Here is a 19,549-nt window from a genome sequence, read left to right as displayed (position 1 = left end):
ACTAAACATTTTAATCATACTATATAAAATAAATTATAAAATAATTATTCTTATATTATTTTATTCTCACAAACAAAATAGTTATTTGATTCCATTTTGTTTTAATCAAACAATAAAATGTGCTGCTAAAAATTTATTTATTTATAATAAAGTGGCATAATGTGCAAGGCATTGGAAGAGGACCTCCCTGTTTGATTATAAAGTTTACGTAACTATCACGAAGGAAGAACACCTGAACTTGGTTCTTGTTCAAGCATCCAATTCACTCTTGACTTGGATTCCTCAGTCCAAATGGGATGGAAACTGATTGTATTCCTCGGCTCGAACTTGAATTTGTTTTTCAGTTATGATTGCATTCCTGAGTCCTGACTAAGGAATTCAATTCGCGACTGTAGGTTTATGTTATTTTCAGTTCCTAGGACAAGGAATAGGTGCACCTCCAAGTCTAGAAAGTCCTATTCCAAGCGAAGGATCTCTAATATTTCCACAGGAACTTCCTTGGGGAAAAGAAGGGATTGCATTACAAACCAGAAACAGAGGTCCCATATGCCATATGCCATATGCCATGGAAATTCAAATTATTTCTAGAGAAGAGAGCAGGAGCGAGATGGTTGGGATATCACGCAAGCATGATTTACCAATCAGAAACACATATCCAGTTGCTGCTTGCTTTGTAACAGTATATATTAAGGCTGTTCATATACGTCAAACCCAGAAATTTTGATGGTCTGGAGAGAGAGTGTTTCATCAGAACCAACCGGTCATCTTCAAATCAGAACATCCACTCCATACGGAAGTTTATATCCAGAATTGGATCAGAGCAGCCTCTGCTTTTACTAGGCTCAAATGACCCTGGTTTTTTTTATCTATGACTCTTTATTACCGTTGCTCTCAAACTCTGATCTGTCTTTCGTTTTTCCCCCAAGGGACTCTCTTGTTCCAGTAGAAAGGGGAAAAAAAAAAGTGACTGGAACAGCCGCTTTATTTAAAACAAACCTAACTCAAGAATCATCAGAGATGCTTTCCTCTCAGCTCAAGTTTCCATGTGTGAAAAGCTCTGAAACTTACCCATCTCCTATAAATTGAATTCAGCCTTGCAAATCCACCTTAATCAACCCCATCATCGGTAATGGCTTCTCTGCTGCAACTCTTTTCTCTTTTCTTTCCATGTCTTCTCATCTATACAGCTTCATCAAACCAAATCCCAAAGGTATGTCAATGAATCGTTTTTAATCGAATTTCCAAGTATTTGTTTGGTAGCCGGCAATTGGATTTCCCTTGGTCCACTACCCTAATGCTGCAACATCAAGAGCAGCAATAGGGGTGATTGAAATGCTTAGAAACAATCCCAGTGAAATGCTTTTATTTTTTTCTCCCTCTTGGCAGCATTATATCGTATATATGGGAAGTTCATCTGAAGTGAATGATGAAGCTGCAGAGTCAGATCATCTGCAACTACTGTCCACAGTTATTCCAAGGTTGTTATTCTATCACCAGCTTTCCTTACTGGGATTTGAAGTAGTTACAAAAATATGCAGTTAATTATCTCTTGAATCCATTTCCAGGCAGGACAGCGGAAGAATATCCCTCATACATCATTACAATCATGCCTTGAGAGGATTCTCTGCAATGCTTACAGAGAATGAAGCATCTGAGTTGGCTGGTAAGTCCCCCTGGCCCTTGGCCTTTCGCTTACATATATGCCTGTCACTATACTTTTTGTTATTATTACAGAGTACCCAAGTTTGAACGTTTTTTACCTTTACCTCAAACTTGTGTTAAACATATGTAATTGTGAAAGCAGGCCACGATGGGGTTGTATCTCTGTTCCCTGATTCGGTTCTTCAACTCCACACAACACGTTCTTGGGATTTCTTGGAGGGACAATCAAGGCCAAGGTTCAGCCATGGATCATACCAGCATAAGTCAACTTATGACGTCATAATTGGGATGATAGATGGAGGTACCTTACCTTAATCATAACTTGTTAATTACTGCTCTGTGCTCTCTTCTGTTTTGTTTTATGATGGCCATTGAATTCATGAATTACTAGTGTCTCAAACTCTCAACTATGATATAAATCATATTAAATAGACACCAATGCAGTTATCACCGCAAATGTTGAAATACAGATAACTAGCTAGTTTGGGCTCCATGTAGTAGTTGTTGACCAAATGCCTTTTATAGGCATATTCATTGTTTTTATTTTTTTTTTAGTTTTTTAAAAACTTAAACCCTAAAACCATGTAAATGCAAATTACCAAAAGGAAAATTTAATGTGTTATTTACTATTAAAGTTGGATTCTAAGCAACCAAAAACAATTCTTTTTTTGTTTCTTACTTTTTCTTTTATTAAAGAAGAAAAAGAAAAGAGAAGAAAAGGAAAGGAAAAGAAGAAAAAATGAGTACCTTTTTCATTTTAATTTTTTTAATTGTTCTAAATTATTCTATAATGGGTAAAATCATATATGAAATTTTAAATTAAAAGCGTATCAGTCAGCAATAATTTTATTATAATAAACAATAAAAATGTATAATTAATGCTAATTATTACAATGTAAATGTTAAAATTATATTTCTTTTTTAATCATAATTTAAAGGTTAAAATTGATTTTCAATTTATTTTCTTCTAAATAAAACTAATTATCTTATTTTTTTATATGGTAAATGTAATATGCTTATATATATATTGAAATAGATTATATGTTTTATTAACAAAAATTATGTCATACTATTATTTTTATAATTTAAAAAAAAAGAAATGAAAATGGAAAATGTGTAACATAAAAATAATATACTTGATTACATAAAATAAAATAAGATTAAATATTACAATATTTGAAAGTTGATATGATTCATGAAATTATATTCATTTTTACCTATATTATGAAAAGTGATATGATTCATGAAATTACATGCATTTTTAACTTTATTTTTTATTAAGTATAATGTTTTGAGGATGGGGATTTGAAACCAGCTTTTGATAAGGAGATGCATACACTTATCATTAAACAAAATCCTTAAGTACTAATTTCATATTTCACCTTATAATCCATTCTATTAATTATATATAAAAGTAAATTTTTAAGAGACTTAACTGGCTATATCAACAATAACATAATTAAAATAAATAAAAAATAAATGTAATTAACATAATGTCAATTATTAATATATATAATAAGATATATAAAAAAGTAGAAATAATTTTTAAAATTAAAAATATTTTAATTATTTTATAATTAATCATAATTTTTTATTTTTAAAAATAAGAAAGAGCTAATAAAAAGGCAAATTGCTTCTTTTTATTATTTTATAATTTAAATCAGTCCTTTTTGTTATTTTGTTCATTGATATGTGGGATTTCAAAGACAAAATATGGATATACAGCAATCTCCCAAAGGATTGTAATGCATTGCATGGGAAATTTTAGCACTTTTGTATAAAAATGACAAAAGCATCTTTGGTGGTTAAAGTGTTGATGTGATGATAATGCTGCGTTGGTCCAATGGTAGACATCCTTATCCTTAGGATGGGATGGTACACAAGAGAAAAGAAAAAGGATGGAGATTTTCATAGGAGTGGGTCTGTATACTCCAATCATCATTTCTGAACAGACCACTCTCATTTAACTTATTATATCAATAACACAATCATCTTCAACACCACAAATCTCACACCAAACCTTCTCTTTGTGATTTGCTTTTCTTTTCTGTTCTTTTCTTTTTCCTGTGAGTTTGTTTTTCTAAGGTAAAAATTTATGTATTATTTAAACACATTTAAATAAATATTTATTTTTTTATTACGTTTAATTGAAAATTTATATTTTATTTTAAATTAAATAAATTTTTTATGATTAATGATTGATTAATTATTATTAATTAAAATATTATTTATCCATTTATATTCACGCAATGTTGATATGATATTGATATCAAAAGTGAAAATATCATGTAATAATATTATCATGTCACGTTATCATCCACTATGATATGATCAATTGTTAATCATAAATGTTTATTTGATTTAAAATAAAAATATAAAAATTTTAGTAAACTTAATTAATAACAGTTGATTAATTATTATTAATCAAAATTCTATTTATCATTTTATATTCAAGTAATTTAGATATGGTGCTGAAATAAAAGGTCATGTAATTATGTTATCATACCATATCATTAGTTACTATGATATGATCAATTGTTAATCATAAATATTTATTTAATTTAAAATAAAATTATAAAAAATTTATTGAACTTAAGAAATAATTTGATATCAAAACTTTGCCTTCAACGCAGTAACCAATCAAGTTTTCTTCAATATTCTTGTCAAGTTTTACTAGACTCATTTTACCATTCTCAAAATTTTTAATTTGTTTAAGTTTTTCAAACTTGTCCTTTAAGTATTTTATTCATAAAATAAAAAAAATCTTAATTGCTTTCTACTAATTTACTACCAANNNCTTTGCCTTTTTACAGAGTTTGTTTGATTTCTCCGATGTACAATATTAAAATTTCATTTTTTACATGATTTGGTTAGTTTATTTTTTAAAATTTAAAAATAAAACTCTTAAAATATATAAAATGGAATACAAATTTCTTTCTTGCCAAGAAAAAAAAACTTATCATCAAATTGATTACCCTGTTCCATAAAATTATATTCTTGCATGATTATTTTTTATTTTGGCTGTTGGTAGAACAAAATTGACTAAAATAATTTGTATGCAAAATAAAATTTGAGTTTATTTATTTATTTTTAACATTAAAATAAATAACATCAAATTAATTGTTTTTAACCTAAAGTGATTAGGCCCCCTTAACTTTTTCCCTTCCTCCATTCCTGCCTTGAGTGAGTGATAAATACTGAATCATTGTGATAGGGACTCAAATTTGATGTTTTGAGAATTCAGATTGCTAAATCCAGGGAAAAAGTTGATTAATAAAGGTAGTGCACAGTAAAGAAATTAAAGGACTCAAAGGATGTGGTTCAATAATTTTGTATTAAAGATTTGATTTTACAGTGTGATTTAACTTCCTCAAACCTTATATTGCAACTGACTCCTTGATCTCTTCTTATGAGGTTAGTATGTCTAATTGTTTACCATTTTCCTTAATGGTACCAATTGCTCTTCTTTCTAGGGATTTGGCCTGAGTCTCCAAGTTTCAGAGATGAAGGAATGGGAGAAATACCTACAAGATGGAAAGGAGTTTGCATGGAGGGACCTGACTTCAAAAAGTCTAATTGTAACAGGTGAACTACAAATGTTTTCAGCCAATCAATTTAACAAAAGGAATTGCATTAATATATATATATATATGTATATAAGGTAATTTTTAACAATGTGTATATGATATTTTGAATTATTTGTAATTGTAGGAAGTTGATTGGAGCAAGGTACTACAATGTCCTACACACATCCAATGGTAACAAGACCACACAAATGAGAGTTGCCAAGTCTCCAAGGGATACTGTAGGGCATGGGACACACACTGCATCCACTGCAGCTGGTGCACAAGTCGACAATGCTAGTTACAATGGCTTAGCTCAAGGGACTGCCAGAGGTGGTTCCCCCAATGCCAGGATTGCAATGTATAAGGCATGTTCCGAAGATGGTTGTCCTAGTTCCACCACATTGAAGGCAATCGATGATGCAATTAAGGACGGTGTTGACATTATCTCCATTTCTATTGGGATGAGCTCTCTGTTGCAATCTGATTACCTGAAAGACCCCATTGCTATTGGAGCATTCCATGCGGAGCAGATGGGGGTCATGGTTGTTTGTTCAGGAGGCAATGAAGGGCCTGATCCTTTCACAATTATTAATGCAGCACCATGGATTTTTACTGTCGCAGCTTCTAATATTGATAGGGATTTCCAATCTACAGTGCTTCTAGGAAATGGAAGAACCTTTCAAGTAAGATATATATATAGTTTTATTAAGAAACGTTAACTAATTATATTTATATTTTGCTTCTCATTATATATAAGAATTCATTAGTTTTCATGCTCCTGTGCTGAAAGGGGTCTGCCATCAATTTCTCAAACCTCACCCGCTCAGAGACTTATCCTCTTGCATATGGAAAGGACATTGCTGCTAAGTTTAGCCCAATTTCAGAGGCAAGGTATTTTGATACCATTATTTAGTAAAGTTGACTATAACAAAATATATAGTCTTACTGTAACAGCAATATTGATGAAAATACTGATCAACACATTGTTAACAAGTTTTATAGCTAGTCATAATTGTTAAGGTCAATCCTTTCTATATTGATTGCAGGAGTTGCTATCCTGGATCTTTAGATCCGGAAAGGGTTAAGGGCAAGGTCATTATTTGTGTTGACAGTTTCCCAACTGTATCGAGAGAAATCAAGAAATTAGTAGCGGAAGACGCACAAGCCAAAGGATTGATCTTGATCAATGAGAATGGAAAAGGTGCTCCTTTCGATTCAGGAGCATTTCCATTCACCGAAGTTGGAAGTGCTACAGGATATAAGATCCTTAAGTACATCAATTCTAACAAGTAAGAGCATGCATTACTCCTAAAAAACACACCAAAACCTCTATATACTATTATTGTGTTTTTCGATTTATTACTTGCTTTAACAAATGCACCATTCCCAGCTTAACCTTTTGGGAGTTGTAAACATAATGAAAACATTTTTAAGTAGCATCCTTTGGATCATAATCTTGTTCTCATCTCTTCCTTAATTTGAAATACTTAATTTAAATGAAAGAGACAACTTTCAAACTTGCTTATGCAAGCCTTTTTGTAATATGCTTTTTTTCTAGTAAAATTGAATATGCCTTGAAGAAAGGCATGTTGATGCCAAGTTCTCCTTTGTTTTTTTAATACGACAGGAATCCAACTGCAACCATCCTTCCTACAGCTGATGTCCCAAGACATAGACCAGCACCAGTGGTGGCATATTTTTCATCAAGAGGTCCTAGTGTGCTAGCAGAAAACATTCTCAAGGTCATTCTCTATCCCATAAACCTTACACAATTGGAAATTAATTAGTTCGTGAAGATCTAGCTTGTGCTAATGCTTTCAAGTTTCTTAATGTTGGATTTACCCTTCAGCCTGATATAATGGCTCCAGGAGTCGCCATATTAGCTGCAGTGATTCCAAAAGTTGTACAAGGTAAGAAGCCCCTGGAATATGCTATAAAATCTGGAACATCAATGGCCTGTCCACATATTACAGGGGCTTCTGCATTTATTAAATCAGTGCATCCTAAATGGACTTCTTCCATGATCAGATCGGCACTCATGACAACTGGTAAAGTTGACATTTTTAAGCTCTAATAACATATGAGATCAGTGAATTTATATATATGTTGCTTCTTAATTTTACTAGCATTACTTTATACAAATCTCATTTCCCTAGAAGTTGCATGAATGAATATCAGGTATTTACATTGGTTCCTTATTATTCTTTATTTTTTTTTCCTATATGCAGCAACTGTATATGATAACATGGGGAAACCATTAACGAATAGTTCAGGTTCCTTCGCCACTCCACATGAAACGGGAGTTGGAGAAATAAGCCCACTTAAAGCCCTTAATCCGGGATTGGTCTTCGAAACCACGAGTGAAGATTATCTTAAATTTCTTTGTTATAGTGGCTCCTCAGAGAAAACAATCCGATCCATGGCCAAGACAAACTTCAAATGTCCAAGAAAATCGTCTGACAATCTTATTTCCAGTATCAACTATCCATCAATCTCTATAAGTAGACTAGACAAAACTAGGGGTTTCCAAACTATTACAAGAAGTGTAACAAACGTTGGACTCCTAAATGTCACATATACTGCGACTGTGCAGGCTCCTTTGGGATTGAAAGTGAAAGTTTTGCCTAAAACGATTACTTTCGTTGAGGATGTAAGAAGGGTTCCTTTCAGAGTGTCATTTGATGGCAGGGGAGCTTCTACTGGCTATAATTTTGGGTCTCTAACATGGTCTGGTGGTCCATATTCTGTGCGTATGGTGTTTGCAGTAAATGTTAAGTGATAGAAGGCTTTTGTAAGAAATAGAAAACTAGTTATTCTATTCAAAATGGAGATATGTTTTGTTAAAACATCCATTCAATACTTATTGTTGTTTTATAGCAATGTTATTCTTTATTAATTAATCAATGACTCCTGGTACAATAAAACAACAATATGGTTTCATCCATTTTTTATCCGGTTTACAAAACTTTATATTATGGACCTATACTTCCAACTTAAAAGATATACTAAAAAAATATCTTTATTTATAAACTCACTACCCATTTCATCTTTTTCTGATATGAGATTTATAATATTTTTTCTCACCCAATTGTGCACTGACTCTTTCAACCATAGAGGAGAGGAACTATCTGATCCGAGTCTACCTTGACCTTGGTATTATTCATGGGAGTCTCACATATTAAAGACTTGAGTAGACTCTAACACCAATCTAATCCAAGTCTTGAACATTGGACGACAGTGAAACATATATTGAAATATTTAAATTGAACTAAGTATTATTGTTCAGTGTTTCATGTAAAATATGTGTATGATTGATTTTAAGTGCAAGTGAGAGATTGTTAGCATATACTCTTAAAAACCAATTTTAATACTTATTTATTAATAAATAAATTGTTGCATCAATTATTGATTTCATATATTATATTTTAATGAGTGTTTTATTTTTTTATTTTTTTTATAATTGAGGGAGGAGAGATTCGAACCCTGCTTTTTAGGTAAGGGGATTATACACCAACCAATGAGCCAAATGCTCGGGTGCAATGAGTATTTAATTTATTTATGATATAATAAATTTTTTAGTAACATTGTAGAAAAACTATGCTAATACTTGATGAACTATTAATTTACCAAAATTGTTCTACGCTAAATGTGATAAACTTGTTATGCATCTATCATAAAGGATAAAATGTGTTAACTACAGCATTAGGGTGATGACCTTAAAATAAACAAGTGGGTGTAGTGTTTGAGATACATACATCGAACAAGATGTAATTAAATAGCACCATATAAACATTTCACTGTCAAATTAAAAGGAGTTCTATTACAATTTATTAATTATCCCTAAACTTGAGAGATCAATATAATTTGTTTAATACTATATGACTTTAATGTTGCCAATAGGTGATATTGAATTTAAAGATTATACCTTGGTACGTTTGGTTTTTGTAAATTTTAAATAAATTATATTAGATGCTCAATAAAGGATTTACCATTCTCTATTGAGAAGGATATTCAAGTGATTTTCATATAATTGTTAGACTCAAGAGATCTAGGCAGTGTTCTAAAAAGTGTTTTAGAATTATATTATTTATATTAATATTATATATTAGTGTTTTTGAAGAAAAATATTTTTCAAAGTCGAACAAGAATGAAAAGCATGAATTGGTATTACATAGGTTGAATATGATAGTGAAAATTATTTATCCATAAAGCCCATGAAGAATACAATATACTGAAAGGATTGATTAGTAAAGATTGTAATGAAAGGGACCTCATTGATAATTCTTTTATTTACAAAGGTAAGTTGTAATGTATTAATGGACATTATTGCAATTAATGAATAAATAAGGTTTCTTAATTAATTTAAGAAACTAAATGATAATATTAGATTAAACAAAATCCAAGTAAAATATTAGTGATGAGATGACATGAACTTTAGCCCATATTTGTAGAAAGATCTTAAGGATCCCACACGTATTCCTTTTTCGAATTTTATATATGAGTCTTATGGGACTGTGGATTGGGTCTAATAGATTCAAGTTCATGAATATATCCATATAGACAAAGGTTGTTACTTAGTTAGTTTAGAAAAAGAAGAAGTATGAATCTCTTTGGAGGTGAGGCACTTAAATCGCTTTTGAAGTTCTTTATATCTTATCTTTTAAAATTACGCATAATGATTATACATTGGACATCTTATTTGGGTGAGTGACGTAGTGATGCAAATTAAGCAAGAAACACTACACATATAAGACTAAAGAAGTGTGTTATTTGGTCAAATTAAGATAAATGGAATGACTACCTACAAGCCACACACATTGGGTGTATTAGACATCTTCAAGCACAATCTCATGACTAAGGAAAGATGTGTGTTCCCAATCATGTAAATTTACATCATTTGTTTATATTATAATAAATTGTATCCGAATATGCAATTAACTTCAACCTATTTGTAACCTAGGCTTCAAAGCTCCATCATAGATAAACAAAACAACTTAATTTGGGTTGCCCATCACATATAGGGAAGTCATTGCAAGAAAAATGTGTTTTATAAATCAATAATTAATTTTCTTTTAAGACTTCATTTAAATAGGATTTAAAAAAAACAAGTCCAAGTAATACCTTTGTGAACAACACTTACACCATGTTTGGTTGAGGAGAATGGAATAGCCATTCTCCCCTTGTTCTTAATCCTTTCTAAAACTTCATTTGGTTAGAAGGAATGACCATTCAGAGATGGCTATTCCTGAAGGCAAAGAATAGGTTCAAAATGTTAATAGACAAAAATATCCTCTATCAATTTTAAAAATTATCATACTTCCAGAAGAGTTAACAAATTGTTGTGTTGTCCTGATTGCAAATGTAAAACCTAGAAAGCTACAAGATGTGATGTTAGAAGGACTGACTGCACCATCGTAGAGCCTTTACTTCACCCAGAAAGGGCTAAACCTAGCGAACACGTTTCATTTTCAAGGTAAGCATGTTGTGGGTTACAAAGAAATTAAAAAATTTATTGCACAATCATTCCATAGCCTTGCTTTCGTGTGAGATTATTTGGAAGAACGTGAAAGTTATTTATTGCCCATTAATAATCATTTTTGCTTAAGCTTGCTTAATTTTTTTGTCAGTCCTTTTTCATCTATTGCTCAAGTTATCAAGTCTCTGTTAAGTCTAGTTGAAGACCATTGATTTAGGCAAACATTATGACATAAGGAGCAAATGGTTGATATATCCCTGAAAGAGTTGGCAGGTTAACACTTCAATTAGGCAAAGTGTTTAAAGGTGCTCGGTTAGAAGTCTCTAATGAAGGAGGACTAGTGAAATTTGAAGAAAATATGGTGCCAAGCTGGATGCTAGTGTAAGCGGGTTGTGATGCAACTGCACGAGGGGGAACAAAATAGAGAAATAAGGAAAGAAAGGTAAAATAGAGGAAAAAGGGTGAAAAATGAGAATAGAATGATATAGAAAGAAGAGCAACAGAGCAAATAGATAGATTAGTCTTAATTGTAAGAAAACCCATTGATAACCACTACTCCTAGATTAAACCCTATTGTATTTCTAGGCTTAAACTAATATGCCTAAAATGGATAACCCTTCTAATACATCTAGGCCTAGAATAAATGTGCTTAAAGTCCTTAGCATGGTGCACCGTCAAGTTGCTTGTCTTAGAAGCTTTCTAATGTCATTGTTTTGCTTGATATTTTGATCGCTAATATCAATGGACAACTAGTTTCAGCTGGCTGGGAATTTGCAACTAGCTTCACACTTAGCATTTTTAGGCTATTGTTGTGGCTAACCTTGTTGTTTGCCTATAGAATTTTTTTTTTTTCATTTTAACTACATTAAAGCACTGGAAAATGGAGTCTTATTTGTATATCATCAAACTTTTAAGTAAATCAAAAATGCTTCTTCTGACGTATTTCTCTTTCTTATATGATTACGCTAGTAAATTAGTAGCGATGTCCTGAAAATTGAAAGAACTAGAACTTGTGCCTGTTCATATATATATATTGAGACTGATTTGGTTTTTATGTTCCTAAAAGGATTAAAATTAGCAACAATTATTTAAATGACATGAAATTGATCAATTTTAATTTAATACAATATTTCATAAAAATTGGTAGAGTAAATTTTTGAGTTACAACGACTTTGGAAGAAAAGCTGTTGCAAGTAACTTAAGTGTACCTTCAATACCTTCAATCCATCATTAAGGAAACGTTCCGCCTATGCCCTCTTATTCCCCTCTCAGTTATGGTGTTGGCTAAGAAGAATAAGGGGTAAGGCGATTTATGTTTTTGTGTCTGAGAAAAGGTCAAACAGAGAGAGACACTTTGGGTTATTGAGATACCAAACGAACGAGAAGGCTAGAAGGGCAGTATGGAGCCTAAATAAAATATGGTTGATTGATTAAAAGCTAGGGGGAAATATTGCTCACTTTAATTCACGAATTGATTACTGACGTAGAAAGAATGAAGAAGCCTGGGTAATGGAGGACTGAAAGAAGCTAAAGATGGAGAAGAAAGGAAGTTTTATAAATAGGTGTTGGTTGGGGACCCAAAATCGACTTAAAAAAACAAATATGGAGAAAAGGAGTGATGGGAATTGACTTCTGGGCTAACCTTCAAGGAAAGATTGCAGGGGTCATACGGATATGGAGATGCTAGAAAAATTAGAGGAATGTTGGGTGGGCCTTGTTAAATCAACGATGGAGTATGAATCAATCCTTTAATTGATTTTTGAGAAGTGAAAGAACAAAATTGAAGTGAAAAGGATGATTGGTATGAGGTTTCTGATTATGTTCTTGGACAAGAAGCTAAAAGAGTTAAAGGAAAAAGGTTGGGGTTTCATGAACCAACTGTTCAATAAAATGTTTAGATGGAATATGCAATTGAAATGGGAAGGGCAGCATTGCTAGTTAGCTTGTTTGGGCATCCCATTACAAGCATGGAATGTAACGACCTTCACCAATATTGGTAATTTAATGGGCATTTTTCTGAAAATGGGAGAGGAAACAATGATAAAGAGTTCATTTGAGAGGGGCATTATGCAAGTCCTTTCAAGTCAATTGATCCAATATCGAAGACTATTACGTTGGAAGTATATTAAACATTGAAGATGTTATTCAAGTCCAGATTGATAAAGTAGAGTTTATGAGTATTGAAGACTTAGTTGAATCAGAACTCTTGTGTTTAGAAGAGTGGAAGAAGGATAGTACACGTGTAATATTTATGTTGGATGGTGTAATTTTAGGAATTATAGTTTACTAATAAGTTTTACTGCGCTATAAATAACTTTTCAAGTTAGTTGTTAGTTGTATAGTTAGTTGAGAAATCAGCCTTTCTATTGGTTGAGAGGTCTTGTATGCAAACCTTTGTAATGACTAATTTCATTAATGAAAATTCAGTTTACAATTCACTGACTTGCTTCATCGTCTTCTCAAGCTCTTCTTCTATGGTTTTCTTTGGTTTTATTATGGTATTAGAGCAAATTAGGTTAGGGATTCTGATTTTCTCATTACATATCTCTAATTAATAAGTAATTTGTTTTTCATTTTTGAGGAATATTTGTTGAATTTTTGTTTTGAGCTTGAAATTTCTGGTTTCAATGGAAGAATCTATAGTTTCTAAGACTACAATTTCACCGACTCTAGATCCACAATCACCTTATTTTTTGCATCATTTAGATCATCCTAGTTCAGTGGTTATTACTTCTAAGCTTAGTACCAACAATTATGTTCCATGGAGTCGATCTTTTGTCTAAACTATTTCGATTAGAAATAAGCTAGGTTTTCTCAATGAAACACTTAGGAAGCCCACTGTGACAGATCCTTTGTTTGATTTGTGGACTAGATGTAACAATTTAATTGTAGCCTAGATCCTAGAATCAGTCACTCTTTTAATAGCTTCAACCATATTCTATAAGGATTCTGTTGCTGAAATTTAGAGTATTTTGAAACAAAACCTCTCACAACCTGATGACACTAGGGTTTGCAGCCTACAATTCACTTGAGGGAATGTCATTCAAGGAACAAAATTTGTAGATACTTATTTCATAGAATTGAAAAGTATTTGGGAAGAGATGAGGAACTATAGACCACTGCTACAATGTGAGTGTGGGAAGTGCAATCCTAATTGCTTCAAAAAATACTTAGACCAGTATTAAAAAGATATAGTTTTTAGATTCTTAAATGGCCTCAAGGATTCCTTTTTGCTATAAGGTCACAGATCATTTTGCTAGATCCTTTTCCTACTTTGGATAAGGTTTACAGCTTGGTTTTAGTGAGGTAACACAAAGAACTCTTTTGGTATAAGGTCAACTAGTTTTGGAATCTACTGCTATGATAGTAGTGTCTAATGAAAAGAAAAAATTCAAAAAGGAGGTGATTTGTTCACATTGTAATAAGAAGGGTCATTCAAAAGAAAAGTGTTATAGATTGATAGGTTTTTCAAAGGATTTCAAGTTCAACAAGGGTAAAAATGCTTATAAGAAAGGCAAGTCAGTGAATAATGTTATAACAGTAGAGGAAAAACAATTTGCATAAGAATATGAGGTTGCTAGAAATAGCACCATGTTTCAGATGTCTCTAATTGGGCAACAAGTAAGCAAGCTGATGGATCTCTTAAATGAGAATGACATTGGTATTAATAAAGGTAAGGATGGTTCTATTTCTACATCAGTCTCTACATCCAATCAGCAAAACAAACATTTTCTAGTCAACTCTGTTTTTTCAAGTATTATCTCTAGTCATGTTTGCTAACACTAAAAATAATCTTCCATCCAAATACAAAAATGTGATCGAATTCATGATTAAACACAATTCTTGGATTATAGACACAGGAGCAATAGATCATATTTCTTATACCTTGAATAATTTTGTTTCTGCAACACAAGTATCTAATTGCTTTGTTGAACTTTTAAACAACGCTAAAGCTTTAGTCTCTCATATAAGAACTGTACAACTTACACCATTTCTTACTTTAATAGATGTTTTATGTGTTCCTAGTTTTAGGTTTAATCTCATCTTAGAAAGTCAGCTTATTGGTTCATAGAAGAATCGTGTTTGGTTTACTGATGATTTGTGTGTTGTTCAGGATCTGGTGTCATGGAAGGTGACTAGGGGGTAGCTAAGGTCATTTCAGGGTTGTATTTCATGCAAGTTAATGCAGATGAACAAGCTTTGTCAAAACATAGTACTGACAAGATCATTTCATCAATCAATGTTTCTTTTATTCACAATTGTGTAGCTATGCATCCTAGCTTTGATCTATGGCATTTTAGGTTAGGTCATGCACCAGTAGAAAGAATAAATGTAATAAACAAACATTGTTCTGATGTTCATTGTTCTAAGCATTTGCTTTGTGAATTTTTCTTATGGCAAAACAAAGAAAATTACCATTTCCTGTACATGTACGAACAAGTGTTAGTCTTTTTGAAATTGTTCATGCAGACATATGGCGTCCTTATGAAATACTTACTATTTCTAATCAAAAATATTTTCTCACCCTAGTTGATGATTACTCATGTTTTACTTGGATTTTCTTGATGAAATGTAAATCTGATTTTTAAACCATCATTTCAAATTTTTATAACTTTGTCAAAACTCAATTCAATGCTTGTATCAAAGTTTTGAGAACAGACAATGGAAAGAAGTTTGATCTTACTTATTTCTATGCAAAAACAAGAATTGCTCACCATTTAACTTGTGTTGAAACTCCTCAACAGAATGGTAGAGCAAAGAGGAAACATCAACACATCTTAGTTGTCATAAGAGCTTTATTGCATCAGTGTCAAGTTCCTTTTCATTTTTGGGGTTTAGGCAGTTCTTACTATTGTCCATATTATAAATAGGATGCTTAGCAAAATTTTTCACAATTGCACACTGTATGAATTGTTGTACAAAAAACCTCATTCCTATGATCACCTTAGAGTTTTTTGTAGTTTATGTTTTGTGTCGACTCCTAGTCAACATAGGAAAGAACTTGACAAAAGGGCAAGTAAGTGTATTTTCTTCGGATATCCTAATGGTGTCAAAGGCTATAAGGATTATAATCTTGATGCTAACAAAGTTTTCATTTCAAGAAATGTGATTTTTCATGAACATGTTTTCCCTTTCCATTCTTATCAATAGATTTCTTTTGATCATGCATTTTATCAAACACCTAATGTGCATGAGTCTGATGTTGATTTTTTTTATATTGTTCCTATTCCTTCTTCTATTCATGCACCTATGAATGCTTCCACATCTTCAACTTCTTCTCTTGATCCTTCAAACATGCTTGAAAATTCAAATTCCTTGAATTTTCCATCAAATTCAATTGATCAATTTGTTTCTAGCAGGCATGTTAACTCTACAGTTGACTTTTTTGAATCTATTTCTTTTTATTGTTCTGTTATTCCTATTGATTCTATACCTCATAGAAAAAGTGACAGAACTAGGAAAGTGCCTAAATACTTAGAAATTTATGATGTTTAGTTGCCCTGTTCTTCAAATTCTATCACATCTTATCCTATTGCACAGTTTTTATCTTCTAACAAGTTATCTTCCAAACACAAATCTTTCAATGCTTCTTTATCTCAACTTCATGAACCTATTACCTATCATCAAGCTATTCACTATGATCATCGGAGAGAGGCTATGGCTGCTGAATTAACAACCTTAGAGGATAACGACACATGGAGTGTAATTCCACTGCCTGTTGACTCTCACACAATTGGTTGTAAGTGGGTTTTCAAAAATAAAATGAAGGTAGATGGTAGTATAGAAAGGTTCAAGGCTCGTTTGGTTGCAAAAGCATACAGTCAAATTGAAGGCTTTGATTATCAAGAGACTTTTAGTCCTATTGCTAAACAGGTAACTGTCAGCCTTTTTTTTTTTTTTGCCTTAGCAGTAGCTCAAAGGTGGTTTTTGTCTTAGTTAGATATCAATAATGCCTTCCTTAATGGGGACCTTGATGAAAAGTGTATATGTCATTACCACCTAGTTATTAAGTAAAGGGGGAGTATCCTCCTAATACTAATTTAGTCTGCAAATTACACAAATCTTTGTATGGATTAAAACAGACCTCAGGCAAGGGAATGCAAAATTTACTGCAGCATTAACAGAGTATGGTTTCAACCAGTCTTTATCAGACTACTCACTATTTACTTTGAATACAGAAAATGGTGGTTTTGTAGCACTGTTGGTTTATGTTGCTGACATAATCATTGGTTCCAATGATCTTCAGTTATCAACTGATGTCAAAACTTATATGAGTTCACATTTTAAGCTAAAAAATCTTGGAGAAGTTAAGTACTTTCTTGGACTTGAATTAGCAAGGTCAAAGTAAGGTATATCAATTTGCCAAAGAAGGTATCTTTTGATATGTTGGAAGAACATGAACTTCTTGGTGCAAAACCAATTTCAACTCCTATTGATTATAATCACAAATTAGAAAAGGCCACTGATGATGAACAACTAGCAGATGCAACACTATATCAATAACTCATTAGGAAGCTTTTATACTCAACTTTTACAAGACCTTATATATCCTATGCTGTGCAAACCTTATTTCAGTTTATGGATAAACCAAGTTAGGTACATCTTATGGTAGCATATAGAGTGTTGAAATACTTAAAAAGGTCACCAGGACAAGGAATTTTGTTAAGCTCCAAGTCTGATTTGCAGCTTTCTCCTTATTCAGATAGTGATTGGGCAAGGTGTCCTGACATAAGAAGGTTGGTAACAGGTTTTTGTTTTTTTCTTGGTGATTCTTTGGTAAGTTGGAAATGTAAGAAACAATCTGTAGTTGCAAGTAGTTTTGCTGAAGCAGAGTATCGCTCGATGGCAGTTACATGTTGTGAAGTGATATGACTGAAATATTTGCTTTCTAACTTTGGAAATGACAATTCAACAGCCATGAAACTATACGCAGATAGCCAGTCTGCCATTCATATATGCAAAAATCCGGTATTACATGAGAGAACCAAGCATATTGAAATGAATTGCCATGTCCTAAGAGAAAAAGTCAAGTCTGGATTAATTGAGCCTATTCATGTGTCCATAGTATTACAAGTTGCAGAATTGTTCACAAAGACTCTACAACTAAGAGTTTTTCACTGGCTTATGACCAAGTTAAATGTGCATAACATACACAGTTCAACTTGAGAGGGAGTATTAAACATTGAAGATGTTATTCAAGTCTAGATTGATAAAGCAGAGTTTCTAAATATTGAAGACTTAGTTGAATCAAACTCTTGTGTTTAGAAGAGTGGAAGAAAGATAGTACACGTAATATTTATGTTAGACAGTGTAATTTTAAGAACTACAATTTACTAATAAGTTTTACTGTGCTGTAAATAACTTTTCAAGTTAGTTGTTAGTTGTTTAATTAGTTGAGAAATCAGCCTTTTTATTAGTTGAGAGGTCCTATATATAAACCTTTGTAATGATTGATTTCATTAATGAAAATTCAGTTTACGATTCATTTGCTTACTTCATCATCTTCTCAAGCTCTTATTCTCTGGTTTTCTTTGGTTCTATCAAAGTAAGATAGGAGATCTTCACAATTAGTGTTATGGAATGTACTTCTTGCTCTTATGTTCAGAAATGTTTGTTTACCAACTCATCAATTTCAATGTCGCAATGCAATATATGGGGAGGAGAGGCATTCTTAAGTGACAACAAAAGCATTCATTCTTCATCTATGAATTTAGGTTCATCTGAAGCAAACTTGGAGATCTCAAGATCTCGTGAAGACACAAGGTGTCGAGCTTTGGCAATGCATATTGAAGTCACTCTATGCAATATAGAGGTAGATCAATTAAAGAGGTTTTTACAGCCCTTAGGTGCCAAATCAAGAGGTGATTTTGTATCACTGGTGCCAACTCATGTGGGAAGCTTACAACTGATTGAAAAGAGAATTAATTGGAAAAATAGTAAGGTTTCAAAAGGGGGGAAAATTTGATAAAGAAAAATAAGAGATGAAAGGGCAGGAAAAGTTTTGACAACCTAGAAGAAGTGGGAGAATTATGGAATATGGGGTGGTAATTCAGTTTAGATCCTTTTGGTGATGAGCAGTAGGTTTTTGACAGATTGACAAAACTAGAGGAAGTAGTGATGTACTAAGTTTGATGGGATGGTAATTTTGTTTGATTTTGTTAATTATGTGGTGGTGGTCTTTGGATTACTGCATTTTGAATTTTTCTATTGAGTATTGATGGAATGTTTCTTGACATTGATGTTTTGACAATGCCTCCAAGAACTTCTTTGTGTTATAAGTCTTTGTTTGGTTGTTGCATGGTCGGTGGATGAAAAGAAAATTGTGGGAAGAGCTGGTGTTGTTGAGAATTTGGGATTAGCGTTTTGGTGTTGCACTATTTGTCTTATAAGCCGCTAGTCTAATTTTGTTTTTTCACGATTTCTTGCGATTGGAGATGCCAGATGTGGAGATGTTTTGTAATGTGGTGCACATTGTTGTGGTGTTTTTTTTTATTCTGAGTGCCCATGTCATTTCTAATGATGGTGTTTTAAACTATTGTCTTTAGTTTTATCTTAGGCGTGCTGTTAAAAGGTAGACCCATGCTAGGTTTCTTCCTTTTGTATTTCTTGGCTTTGCGAGATGATAACTTATTTACAGACATGCTTGTTAAGTATGGTGTAGATTGTGATTCTATGTTCATAGCATGGTGGTAGCTTTTATTAGTGTCTTACTTCTTTAAGTTTGTCTCTACATTCTATTTTGTAAGCTTGGCCTAAAAGTGTAGTTTATTTTCATCTAGATGGTAATTTTGTTTGTTGGTTTTGTGCTTTAATGCACTTTAGTTGCTTCCGGGTTGTAATGGGG

General features: G+C 32.3%; 1 protein-coding gene across 1 annotated transcript; it reads left to right on the top strand.

The window, feature by feature from the left end:
• Positions 237-8,155, top strand: LOC18598683 (CO(2)-response secreted protease). Its single transcript, XM_007028302.2, has 11 exons — positions 237-1,210; positions 1,387-1,478; positions 1,566-1,663; positions 1,805-1,963; positions 5,136-5,247; positions 5,374-5,911; positions 6,019-6,119; positions 6,275-6,517; positions 6,856-6,970; positions 7,078-7,276; positions 7,457-8,155. Exons 1-11 carry the CDS (start codon positions 1,130-1,132, stop codon positions 8,005-8,007), a joined length of 2,289 nt encoding a protein of 762 aa, XP_007028364.2. The 5' UTR covers positions 237-1,129; the 3' UTR covers positions 8,008-8,155.

The sequence above is a fragment of the Theobroma cacao genome, chromosome 5 (genome assembly GCF_000208745.1).
Source record: "Theobroma cacao cultivar B97-61/B2 chromosome 5, Criollo_cocoa_genome_V2, whole genome shotgun sequence".
NCBI classification, from domain to species: Eukaryota; Viridiplantae; Streptophyta; class Magnoliopsida; order Malvales; family Malvaceae; genus Theobroma; species Theobroma cacao.
This window is presented reverse-complemented; position numbering and strand designations above follow the sequence as displayed.

Coding starts and splice junctions, on each gene's coding strand:
- LOC18598683 (XM_007028302.2), top strand. CDS start 1,130: ATGGCTTCTCTGCTGCAACTCTTTTCTCTTTTCTTTCCATGTCTTCTC. Junction 6,518..6,855: donor AAGTACATCAATTCTAACAA/GTAAGAGCATGC, acceptor TTAATACGACAG/GAATCCAACTGCAACCATCC. Junction 6,971..7,077: donor TAGCAGAAAACATTCTCAAG/GTCATTCTCTAT, acceptor TTTACCCTTCAG/CCTGATATAATGGCTCCAGG.